The following is a 12,500-nucleotide window of genomic DNA, read 5'->3' as shown; positions in this document are numbered from 1 at the left end:
GAAATGTCTCGGTGTAAGATCTACGAAAAAAGTTCCCACATGCCACATTCCTCTTCCAGTTCTTAGCATGGATTGAGAAACAGCGACTGCGAAATTATTGATGCTGGACTAATTTATTTTATTAGAAACTTTCATTAGTAGGTAGTGTAAGGGACGTAGTTTGCAAGTTTCACAGCGAGACATCGCCTAAAAATAAAATCTGAGAACCAGAGGCATAAGTTCACCCAAGAGACCACCCCTTACATGCGAACGAAAATGAGAACACATAAAATGCATTGCTGCCGAAAATATTCAAATTAGGAACTCTCTACACCCGTATCAGTGATAAAATCCTCATTAAAAAATTTTATTTCGTCACTCCTATTGCTTGTACAAAAACTACAAAAACAAACTCTATAGTAGAGAGCAGGACATTAGAAACTCCTCCGAAATTTGCCCTCAAATAAAACAGATTGGTCGCAGTTTTTCAGTTGTTCGGCTTTCAGTTATAAAAGGTTTGGTTGCGAGAAAAGTAAAGTCTAAGTCTCCCTTCTAACCAAGAGTACCGGTTCCTCGATAAAATCCAGGTGTGAACTATATTACACTACGAACCTGGTCAACTGCGAGCTAGAGCAAATTACAAAGATTCATACGAGATAAACACCGAGTCCAATCTCAGCTCCTCTAACTTTTAGATAAAGAAGAAAACAACAAGCACATACCAACTTGCATTTCGTCGTAGATAACCTCTTGTTCACAATTCGACGGTCCAGGTATATCTTTGCAGCGGGCTTCACTTCTTGAAATATCATATGAACTCATGATGACCTGAAACTTGAAACGATTCATCCGTTTGAAAATATATAAACTTCAAGAATTCGTTCTGCATCACATTGGTAAATTTTGCTGATATGTTTGGGAAGAGGCTCAGAGAAAAAGTAGTAGAAGGGATACTGTCACTCAGGTCGAGGAATTCTTATAACTAAGCACTTTACCTACTTCATTTTACCAGTTGTCGCATTGACTACCATAAGCATAGCTACTAATACTTTCGTATCTCTCGTAAACATCCTTCGTACAACCTTCTAACACCAATAGTCATCTTTTATACATCTCGACACTGCGAATACCCATGAAAACAGACTCTCAAAACGTATAGAAAATACTCGATGGCGCAATTCTTCGTGCAAATAAGAACAAATAAAAAGACAAATAGATAAGTAAATACATAAATGGAGTATTCACCAACAACATTATTAACAGATAGAAAGTGTGGAATAATAAATGAGCACAATTTTGTGAGAAGGGCAACTGATACAATTTCGCCCCATAGACTGTTTCTTTCTCAAATTACGTACACTCTTCTGATGTCTAAGCTCACATGGGGCAGAGAGTAGTCCCAAAATATGTCAGTTACGCGTGCCATGACTTGGAGCGCGAAATTCACCACCATCTTTCTATCTTCAAAATTATCTTTTAAATTTTAAATTTGTCCTTGTTTTTACTTTTGAGCCTTTTTAGAATTTACTTTTATCGGTAACTTTTGGTATTGATAATGTGTTTTCGGTATGGTATAAGTGAAACTGAGTATAGTGTAGTTAGGGAAACTCAACTGCGCTCTCATTTCTGAAAATGAATAACTAAGTCAATCGAGCCGCTAAAACCTAAGCAATAGTCGTGTAGGATCTGTGACATGTAGTATTAACTACTAAGAGAACAACGAAGATAAATTCTTCAGAAAGAGCACAGTTGATTGACCCTCCAACCACAGATTACCCACTTTTGAGCCTTTGAGCCTTACACTTTTCGGCTTACAGCTTCTTTAGAGTGGTTTCGCGGTCTTTGTGATTGCTGCAATGCATTATTTTGCATTATTTTTCCACTATGGAGCACATTCTTTTTCTTTATGAGCAATAACATCCTAAACATATTGCTCTGATACCTATGGCGCAGTTTTTGAATATTGTTGTAGTTGTACTCCATCCCCATTCGACGTTTGATGGGTGCTTTGTGAACCTCGTTCGCTTTTTTTCTCATAATTGTCCAATAAAATATAATATGTATAATCGTAGCCGCATCACCATATATGTGAGTTATCCTTATTGTTGTTGTGGTTTTCTCACTTTGTAAACAGTCATTTTTCCTGATTTTGCACCAGTTCAAGATTAGCCCTGTACTCCTATGACACTTTTGTTTTTTTAAGTTCTTTTGATTGGCTACAGTTCTGCCAAGTATTCCACTGCATTCCCTTAGCTAAAATTAAAAATTCCTTTGTTTAAGGAGACAATACTTTCAGGCATGTCCGGTGTTCTTCTGCGATTATGTTCGAGATGTGGATTGAGAACATCACGACATATATCACTGCTGGCAAAGGTATCCTTTTTTGTTTCACAATTACTTGACCAGACGTTTTTTTTTTTTCAAGAGACAATCTGTACTATCTACTTCATCAACTGCGGGTAATGTTGTGCAGAAACGCAACATACTTTTTAAAATGGGTAATGAAACACCATCACGAGTTGTAGGATATTATGTCGTGTAGGTTTATCGTGACAGTTCAATTTTTCTCTAAGATGTTTGTGTTTAGCGAGTCTTTTGCTGTGTTTAGACTCCCCCATATTCCTGATGAAACCGTCGAAAATAATACATTCATGTACAATATCGCCAAAGGCGAAGATTGGCCAAAACTTGCTACCTCCACTCCAAAAGTGAGCTAAACTTGTTATTTTTGTTTTCGAAATATCACATTTTAGCCATTAAATTCCAGGAAATGTATGAGGGAACAGTAAGAATGCTAATGGAATATGGAGCCACTTGTATGGAACACTTAGAATTGCTGCAAAAATGTAACTTTTGAACATTTCTTTGACTTTTTCCTTCGTATTATTGATTTTCATTGGATTCTCTCTAGGGGAGATATGATTTTGTTTCGTTGTTCTTCGTTAACACTTATCTAATAAGCATTATTTCATATAATTTTTATCGGTAAACGATCCATATCAAGTTCCCCAGAATTACCATGGTTTTTCTTATTCATCTACTCTTCACATCCTGCTGAAATATGCATTTTTCCTTTTTAGTTCCTGTGTTCCGTTGATGGCTGTTAATTGTCATAGTGTCATATTTTCCAATCTCTGACAGATCTTCAGATTCTTGTAACCTTGGTACTACTCTTCAGTGCCTCCAGAAGAACGTACCTTTGAAACAGCCGTCGAGCCTCTTTTGACTGAAGAGTACGATGTAGATTATGCGCTGCAAACACTTCTTCTGAAAATGCTGACCGATTGGCCAGACTGCAGTCGAAGGCTCTTCGACGCCGATCTACATCACGTGTGTTTTGTAACGTAGAGTACATTTCTTGGGATTTGCTGTCATCCTAGGAATATTTAGGAGTAGTGTGACCTGAACGTCGATATATTTCTTGCAGATCAAAATAATGAGCGCACGAGATCATATGGAAAAGCTCTCGGATACAGAATTCCAAGCAACAATCAAGGTACGGTATGTAGTAAGAAAACAAATCTCGTACTCTATAATACCTACGATCCAGTAATTTCAGCACCTTTATGACACCAAAGAAGGTTTGACAGAGTGGCAATTACGTCTGCTGGAGTGGTATTTGTTAGAGGTACTTCTTTCTCCTACATATATAGCTTTTCTATACAGTCAACTTTTCCTTAATTTCCCATATTTCTTTTTTGTTTCCCTTTTACTATTTTCTAGTTGCTACCATTAGTTTTGTTGGACTAAAGATTCACCCTTAGGATCTGTTTTTAAGGTACGTGCTAGTGGTTTAGACAAAACTGATGAGAAAACCAGAAAGCTAATCGGGTCTTGGAGCAAATTTATCGACGAATATCGCAGCAAGTACATGTGAGTCGTTATCTTTGCGTTGCGTACTCATGTTGCTGTGTTATTTCTTGAAATTGAATTTTCAATTGAATTTTTCAATTTATTTGAGAAAGAGAATCTCAAATCTTTTTGTTGTTATCCCTTGTGTTGAAAAATGTTACCTGCAGTTCTAACATCATGGCAACTAACGATCAGGTTGTTTTTACGATCACTGACAAGAATATGTTAAAAGACGCTCCACCACACGTACTCCAGAAGCTTGCGGTTGTAGCGTGAGTTTCTCGTTTCCATAGTTATCGCATTAATTATCGTGTTATGTTGGGCAATAAGACCGTGCAGCAGTGATCATATCACGAATTCTTCGTGATGTAGAATGGATGTCAAACGTATTGTTTCGAGGTAACACATTAGGTTCTCGATAGAGGCTGGTAATGGCAAACCTCTTCGGTCATACGACGAGTGGTCAGTAGCACGATGACGTCGTTAAAATCCCCGGACATCTTTTTTTCTGATAATTTTCCGTTATTTTTCGTGTAGTAATTTATGAATAGAATTAAGTAGTCTAAGCAAAATCCTTTTTCGCTCATCTTATTGCTTACGTCGCCGCTGGGACACATCTAGGAGTATAGTTTGTGGAGATTGTATTTCCGCCTCATTTTTTCTTGTAATTGTGCACGGTGACTCACATTTTCATAGTCTTATTTACTGCAAAATCTGTCAAAATCAGAATTCATACGCAACCACTTTAGGAATTTGGCGCAGAAATTCGATTCAAACCAACCAAAATCACGTTACGACTCTAAAATAAAGAGATCCAAAATAATGCATTATTGTCCAGGATACGTCCAGTAAGATCGTGCGATTCTTTTCGTGCAGAAGTACACGGAGAAAAGAATGAAAAACTACTTTTAAAAAGCAACGAAAAAGTGCTCAGAAATGCTTGTCGACGCTATAGTGCTATCGACTGGAGATATGGGTCAGTCCTTAACTGAGGACGTAACGCGTCACAACAACCGGCATAACGTCCAACTCCAACTGTATAGTCGCTGGTGTTTCTTTTTCTCTGCCACTTTCAGTACTCAGTATCTCATCAGATCTCAGAATTGCAAGGAAGCACAAGGTCATCATTCTTCACATCGCATGTTCTGTTAAGGGAACAGTGGGAAGAAGGACCTTGGCGTGGACGAATGACTCCACATACACTTCACCCATTTATGCAGTATTGTGGTAGTCGACAACTGAGAGCGGAAGCATGGGAAAAATGGATAAGCAAAGTCAGCATTTCTCTATATTGGTTTTACGGTCCCATCGCTATGTTGCCACACTTTCTTGTACATTCTTGCAGTGAGATCAGATGTTTTAGGCGTCGTTCGAACATGATTTTTACAACAATTCCGTTATTGTAGAAGAGCTGCGTCATAATAAGTCAGTCATGATTATTTATCTTTTTTATATTTTTGAAATAATTTTGCAGGTTATAGTCGTAACTTCTGGATTTCAGATGTCTTTTTCTCTTTTAAATTTTACGTACTTGCTTTCTTTACAAATTTTCCTGCATTCGTATTCAGCGAAGGTCTTGCAAAAACCTTGGGTTACTCTTCAGTAGCAGACCATCGGCTCGCAAATAAGATGGCAGCTTCACCAGAAACAGTTCGCAACTTCTTGAATGCGTGAGTTTTAATTTGTCTATATATCTACCTTATGTTCCTGTTGTTTTTTCCTTCTTATCTATTGTTTTCAGGTTAATTCGCCGCATTCGACCTGTGTTTATAGATCGTATGGAGTCGTGGACGGCGTTTGCGCAGGCCAAAGAGATGATGTCAGGTGATTTACAAGCGCACGACATGGCATATATCTGTAGGAGAGAAGCAGAACAGCACTACGAGTATGCTCGTACTTATTTCAGCTATTTTCTGATTTTTGGTTCTCTCATAAACTCTTGTGCTGTGTTTAACTCATCGTTTAGCGTTGATCCACTGGATTTGATGAGCCACTTTCCATTCTGGCCTACCTTCCACAACTTGACTAATATCATTGGGCATATATTTGGGCTGCAGTTTAAGGTGTGTTCACGATATACTGTTTTCTTAAAGGGCTGCACTCACGACAAGAAAGTTTTTTCTTCATGAATTGTGTACAAACTGAAAGTGGCAGCACTCGTCAGCTGATAGGTATTGATTCGGACCTATCGATAGTCAGTGATTTCGTTCTCCACGTCCAGTTTTTGAATTTCTTCATCGTATCAGAGTGTGAAACTGCAGAAAAATTAAATAAGTGGAGTGTTGCTGGTTGCATAGTCTGCTTTAATCCAGTTGTGTTCTCACCAATTATGGTTCGCACACTGTATACTTATAAGCAGTAGAATGAGATCCCCTTCTGGAAGTGAATGGTTCCTTCACACTCACGTTGTTTTTATTTCAAATTTTTTCCCACATTTCCTAGATAGCGCATTATTCCAGGACATCACTGAGAGTGGTCTGGAGCGTGCACATCCCGATGCAAAAATATTCTCTGTCATGGACATTACTACTACCGAACATTTGGGGAGACTTTACATAGATCCTTATGATAGGGAAAGCAAACGTGGAGGATGGAACACGCTCTTAGGTCGAAGTAAGTTTTTTTTTACCTTTTGTCACCAAAATCTTCAACGAATATGCTGAACACACCTTGAAGAGTTTTCTTTCTCACGGGAAAACGTTCGTTTATTTGAGTGAAAATAACTAGTGAGACTTGTTGAACTTATTGGAGTACTGCCAATTACATGTTGAATTTAGTGGAATCTCAATCTCGTGGTTTGGATAAGATCATCTACCTTGTTGGATCAGCCATTGCCCCAACGGAGACCTCCCCATCACTTCTTCATCACCAACAGTTGCAACAGCTTTTATTCCATGTATGTCACTTCAGCGTTATGTTGACGCTAAAATATCTGGATTGTTTTCTTAAGGTGGGCCGCGCCATACAAATGTTGCTGTCACGATCACCTTACCGGGACATTGCAATTCCATGGGCACCGTTTTACGCAAGTGATTGGGACGCAGTCGATATGTTCCCTGCATTTCTACAATTCTTCGTCTACAAACCTACACTGCTACAGTCACTCAGTTCTCCACACTTGGTGGGATACGTCGCATGGCATTTGTGTGTAGCTAATCTGCTCGCTTATAGGCAAACGGGTCAACAATCTCTGATGAACAAGCCAATAACATCTGCCTAGCCCTTTCAAGAGCCACTCTTTGGGACTCTTACCGCACCTTATTCTGGTCAGACTATGACCTAACAATCTTCGAAATGGAAGAGAGAAAGTGCGCAAGAAAACTTTTTTTTTGAATTCGTTATACCGTGCGAAACATTCAGAGTCTGTGCTTTTGCCTAACCTGATTGCATGTTCCAGACAGAAGTTTTGGCTGGATCTATACCGAGAAATGTCCAAAGAATACTTCCCATTCAAGCCAGGAAGGAATGACTATCATCCATGCTCGTTTATACCTATTTTCGGACTACAACCTTACATGGGCATGTACTATAGGAAATTATGGACAGAGGTAACTCTATTTTCCGTGACTATGTTACCATGATTCAATTCTTTCTTATTTATTCGGTATAAAAGTTATTAGTGACTTTCTTTTGTAGATGCTAGCATTGGACATTCATGAAACATTTGACTACGAGGATGATGTAATGAAAACTGGTGAGCGGCTCAAAACAACAGTGCTTTCAAGAGGATCAGGAGATGTGGCCAAAGAACTTTACCGGAGATTCCAGGTATCCTTTTAAAATATCGTGATTGATCAAGCAGGAAGGAATATTTGACACGGGTCTGTCTATTTCTAAATTAGACTATCAGTGATGGCTGTAAAAGACATTTTTCAAGTGTTTTTTTTTGTGTAGTTGATTACTTGTAGTGGTTAATATCTTTTTCACTTTTTCCTTTGTTTCGATTTGGCAATATTTCATACAGGGCCGCGATCCTAGCGTTGGTGCTATATGTGATTTCTACGATCCTCCATCCTTCTACCATTTAGAAAGTGAAGCAGTGGTAAAAGGTTAACGACGGTGCCAGTTGTAATCCTTTATAATTACGTTAGTGATTCATTTAGACTGTGTAATTTAGTACTAATGCATCCGTCAGCACTTGTATTTGCCAGCTCAACCGCAAGTGCGCTCGACTTGTGCCTAGATTAACTGAGACAGTCGCAATTCGCGGTTGTGCTGGCAAATGCAAACTTAAATCATGTGTCAAAGGGAGAAACATGATAAGTATCATTGGACATGTTGCGGAGAGTACTAGCTAATAGAGAATGGCTACCTTTTAAAAGTCACCACTACATCTATTACTTTCTACCTTACTATGTTATTTTTGTTTTCTTTGTTTAGGTGTTGACTTAGAGCATGTAATTCTAAATTTTTGCTGAGGATTGTTTTCTCGTTGTTTTATCTCAATAACAATCTGTGCATAGCCTTTATGTGTAGTTTATTATGTGACATAGGTTATAATAGTTTTTTTTTTGCGTCATGCTGGTATGTTTTGTTTGATTTCATTAAAGATGTTTATGAAGTATCTCTCTTGTGTCATAAGACGCCTATCGTCGCTTTTTTATCTACTATCATGTTCATAATTCTTCTATAGAAGTGTTTCCTCTATCTAGTGGCGTTCACCGTGATGTCCACTGCGGCTCCGACATCGGGTGGTGATACAAAATCACCTGAGACAACGGTGGTCACAGAAGTGCCGCCAAGTTTACACAGAGCTCTATTGATGATGGTCAAGAATTTTTTCTCAAAAGTAAGTTAGTTACACTTTGTAACCTTCCGATTACCTCTGGTCCGGAAACCCAGAGTTACTCTTAGGCAAATAGAGCTGTGCTTTTATTGTGGAATAATTGAATTTGCAGCCATCTGTAGTTATTTTGATCTTGAAACTGCGACATATCTGCTGCAACGTGATTTTTTTTGTCTTGTTTGACAGGCAGTCTCTTCTGTTCTTCGAATGCACTGCGCGGCAAAGATAGGTGTTGGCACTTCTTCAGTTGTTGTTTAATGTGTTCAATCAGGCACAGGGAGCCCGCTGCAACACATACATTATCTTGGATTCCTTTGCATTGCTGTTAATGAAACGTCTTCGTGCTCATCCGGTTAGACAAATTGGGAAGAAAGAAGCTCTGAAAATTGGACAGTTTTTGAACGAGAATTTCGTGATAGACTTCCGAAAACCATAGAACGTCATCCTCTTTCACAAAATCTGTTTGAAAATAAGATTAGCGTTAATCTCGATGGGTTTTTTTTATGCAGGGGGAGTGGTGTGGGGAGGAAGATAGAATGAAAGCAGGTACGAAGTTTATATGGGACTCCTTAAACCGTTTATACGAGACAAATGTTCTCAACAAAGAAATAGTTGTAAGAGTACGTTTGAATGTTACTGAATAAGCACTTGATAATTTTAAGCTAATCAGTTGAATGCCAATTAATGTACTTGGAGAGTCTACTATTTAAGAAGTTTTTATGGAATATGGGCATGAAAGATTATACAGTAGGAATGTGCCATAGATCCTTTGCATTTTTAATTGATGCAGCGTTCATATCTGCCTGTATTCCTTGATTTCCAGTGACTGAATCTTCATAGGTTTTTTTCGTTCAGTGAAATGATTAATTTCTTCTTATCTTCGTTCATTATCAAATTATATTTTGAGGAGCATTACCTTGTTGTGTACTACATAATGAGATCTGTTTGTATACGAGAAGAGAACCTGCGAAGTCGTCTGAATTTCGACCAAAAACATCTGAGGCAGGTTTGTAGTACATTTGTGAGAAAGTTTCGCTTCTTTTTTTTTTTGTTCCTAACCGATTTCTACTGTTCATAGCAAGTGGTTTGCTTTTAGCTTCTTGCTGCGCTCAAGAATGAGAAGCTTGTGAAAGATCGGCTACTTCAGCAGAAAAATGAAACCGGAAGAAATGTTTCAGTAATATTTTATTTCATAAACTACCGAGCTATTGTTAATGTTCTCAAATACAAAATCGATCATATGAGGTTAGTTCTATTTATGTTGATTTTTTGTACATGCATAATTGCATTCATTTTTGCTTCAGACAAATGCTCGAGGCCCGAGAAAAGAACGAGCTACAAAAGGCCAACTATAAGTGTGAACAGTGTGGCGCACAGTACGAAGTGAGTTTTTTTGCTCACTTTATCTCATTTTCCACGTTGCTCTTTTGTCTCTTTTTTTGTGTTGCAACTTTCTCTTTTCCAAAAAAAAAATGCTCAGGCGTTTCTAGCCAAAATTTGTGCAAGCATTTTGAAAATAGTGGATTTATTGCAGTTGCTTATTATATTTCCGGTCATTTCTTTTAGTAATTTTACTAGCTATTGAAGCCCTGAAACGGTAAGGTGATGAACAAAAACTGTGAAATAAATTTTTAGTGTGGCTGTATTGTGTTCTCGACAATAGATCATGCTTTTCTTTTTAACCAGTTGGTAGTACAGGGAGAAACTATGGGGCCACGTCAACGTTGTTTGGTTGTCTTTTTATCAGATTTCGGACGTTTTTTCAGAAGTTGAAATGACTGATTAGTTTAAAAATTTTCTTTTAATGCAAAATTATCTGATGAGGAACTTATGACAAATATCAAAATAGAATTTACTTAAATTTAAAGGCATCACTCCACGAATCTGAGGGGGTACGGATTTCAGGTGGAGTATTCGTATACGGGATAGTATATTATGGAGAGGGGGGTGATTCCGTCATTTCTTCCTAATTGCCGTAAAAACGGTCCGGAAGATACAGCTTCGGCGTTCTGGCGCACTATTTTCTGCAAGTTCGACTGGAGCGCGCCAGCCTTGTGCACGCGCCGCATCTTCCGGGCCGTTTTTTTACGGCAATTAGCAAGAAATGGACGGAATCACCCACCTCTCCATAATCTACGATCGCATATACGAATACTCCACGTGAAATCCGTAACACCTCAGATTCGTGGGGCGATGCCTTTAAATTGCTACAATCCGGCAGTTGTGAAGGCGAAATTCTTCCTTCAAAAGTGAAGATTTAGATTTTGTACTTTGCATAATGAAGGATAGCTGAATCGCTGCCTTTCTTTCAGTGTTATATATTGAAACATTGCATATAGCGCTGTTCAGGACATGGACATAGACAGGATATTTGATCCTCAAACTGGTACACTAAAATGTTGGCGGTGTCAAGGCGACGTTACACAAGATATCACTGGAGGACCGACACAAGTCACGAGGTTTCTTTATTTTTATCCGCAACGAATCATTCAAAAATAATCTTTTAAGAACTCTTTTGGCACGATTTAACGAGCAGATGTTACCTCTTTTCGCTGCAATACGAGAACTTGCGGGTATCCAGTTAGCGCCACACTTGCTAGAACCAGACATTAACCAATACCTCGCAGAAGAAGACAAAGGTGGGTTTGCTGCTGATAAGTTAATATTCTTAACAAAGAAATAAAATGGGCGGTGCAACGCAGTCATTAAGCTGCCGTTCCGCTGTATTTGCAGGATGATAAGTCCGAGGTTCGACTCGGCCCTAGTGCCAACCAATCCTTTCATCCCTCCGGGGTCGATAAATTGGTACCAGGCTTAGTACTTTCGATGTCTTCAATTGAAACAATTTGAAACTGTGAAGAATTTTGAAGGAACTACTTTTCTTCAAAATTTTCTTGTTCAATTTCTTTTTCAGCTGCCGAGCCTCAGCAACAATTACTGGACTTTTCCACATCAGCTGGGGGAAATCGCGCGCAACTGGGTGGTGTTGCACACTCATTTAGTTCTGGACCATCTATAAAATACGCGAATGCCGATCAGATTACAGTGGACCTAAATGCTGACGCGAATAGGTCAGTATCTTTTTTCGTATGTCAATTGTTGTATGTATGAACAGTGTCGGTCTTTTGTAGCAAGCCCGTCGAAGAGGCTAAGGTCGTGCCAACTTGGCTTCAAGATGACGCCATTGGTGGTAGTGAACAAGAAACAACAACAGACACTCTTTCCACTGGAACGGACAGGTACGAAGACCATTTGGAGGATCGTTGGTAGTGTTCTAGAACTACAAAGCATTTTAGTGTGACAAATATGCCACATACATCGTCATCTGTGTCGCTGAGCCTAATGGCAGAATTAGAAGGGGTCACAGACGAACCAGTTGCGAAGCGGCCGCGCACTAGCGAAGGTGATAATGAAGCTAACAGTGCTGAAACTGGAGCAGAAGAGGACGATGAGGAGGATGATGACGAAGAAGAAGAGATGATTTCTGTGGCGGGAAAAATGGTTAGTTTTTTTTTTTTTTTGCATGGTTTCATTGTTTGGCGTCTGTTCTGATGTGTTCGAATGCTGTTTCTTCTCTCTCGTCCTGTTTCGAAGATAACAAGTAAACAAAGAATAATATGAGATTCTAAGGTTCCACTGAGCGAAGTGACCTCCGAAATGGTCGCCGAGATGACTGAAGAAGAACGAGATCGATATGCAGCCATTATGCAGGAGAACATGTACTATTAAGTATTTGATAGTAGATTCCGTAATTACGTACTTTCCTCGTTCCCTCCTCGTTCTTATCGTCTTTCATATGATGATCAAACGGTCTCTGTGTCTGCAAAGTAGAGTAGTGGCAGGAAGCAGTGACCTAACTGTTTGTGAATACCCGTTTGGGTTG

The 12,500-nt window shown here is 39.0% G+C and overlaps 2 protein-coding genes across 4 annotated transcripts in view; one reads left to right on the top strand and one right to left on the bottom strand.

Annotated features, from left to right (window-relative positions):
* The window catches only part of RB195_003288 (uncharacterized protein), a gene marked incomplete at both ends in the record, with an annotated part of 32,417 nt that extends 31,616 nt beyond the window's left edge, over positions 1-801 (bottom strand). The window contains one exon of the mRNA XM_064200878.1: positions 702-801. Within this exon, the coding sequence (XP_064056759.1) occupies positions 702-801 (100 nt within the window). The remainder of the gene's footprint in view (positions 1-701) is intronic.
* A 1,476-nt stretch (positions 802-2,277) lies between these two features.
* On the top strand, positions 2,278-12,346 carry RB195_003287 (uncharacterized protein; the record flags this gene model as incomplete). Of its 3 annotated transcripts, XM_064200877.1 has the most annotated exons (31): positions 2,278-2,352; positions 2,405-2,517; positions 2,588-2,687; positions 2,747-2,825; positions 3,158-3,309; positions 3,407-3,475; positions 3,539-3,607; positions 3,758-3,852; positions 3,999-4,103; positions 4,985-5,105; positions 5,195-5,256; positions 5,400-5,501; positions 5,573-5,716; positions 5,798-5,894; positions 6,291-6,444; positions 6,609-6,727; positions 6,782-6,952; positions 7,003-7,139; positions 7,229-7,379; positions 7,468-7,599; positions 7,796-7,873; positions 8,465-8,620; positions 9,525-9,623; positions 9,714-9,862; positions 9,922-10,000; positions 10,967-11,076; positions 11,126-11,256; positions 11,532-11,688; positions 11,749-11,856; positions 11,914-12,118; positions 12,248-12,346. In XM_064200877.1, 31 exons carry the CDS (start codon positions 2,278-2,280, stop codon positions 12,344-12,346), a joined length of 3,618 nt encoding a protein of 1,205 aa, XP_064056756.1. The 3 variants fall into 3 exon arrangements, with proteins under 3 accessions (XP_064056756.1, XP_064056758.1, XP_064056757.1); XM_064200876.1 differs by lacking the exons at positions 8,465-8,620; positions 9,525-9,623; positions 9,714-9,862; ... (5 more) ...; positions 11,914-12,118; positions 12,248-12,346 and having other exon boundaries at positions 7,796-7,885; XM_064200875.1 differs by lacking the exons at positions 2,278-2,352; positions 2,405-2,517; positions 2,588-2,687; ... (16 more) ...; positions 7,468-7,599; positions 7,796-7,873 and having other exon boundaries at positions 8,498-8,620.
* Between the last annotated feature and the right edge of the window lie 154 nt (positions 12,347-12,500).

Source organism: Necator americanus, chromosome IV (assembly GCF_031761385.1).
Source record: "Necator americanus strain Aroian chromosome IV, whole genome shotgun sequence".
Classification (NCBI taxonomy): domain Eukaryota; kingdom Metazoa; phylum Nematoda; class Chromadorea; order Rhabditida; family Ancylostomatidae; genus Necator; species Necator americanus.
The sequence above is the reverse complement of the archived record's forward strand: the minus strand, read 5'-3'. Positions and strand labels throughout refer to the sequence as shown.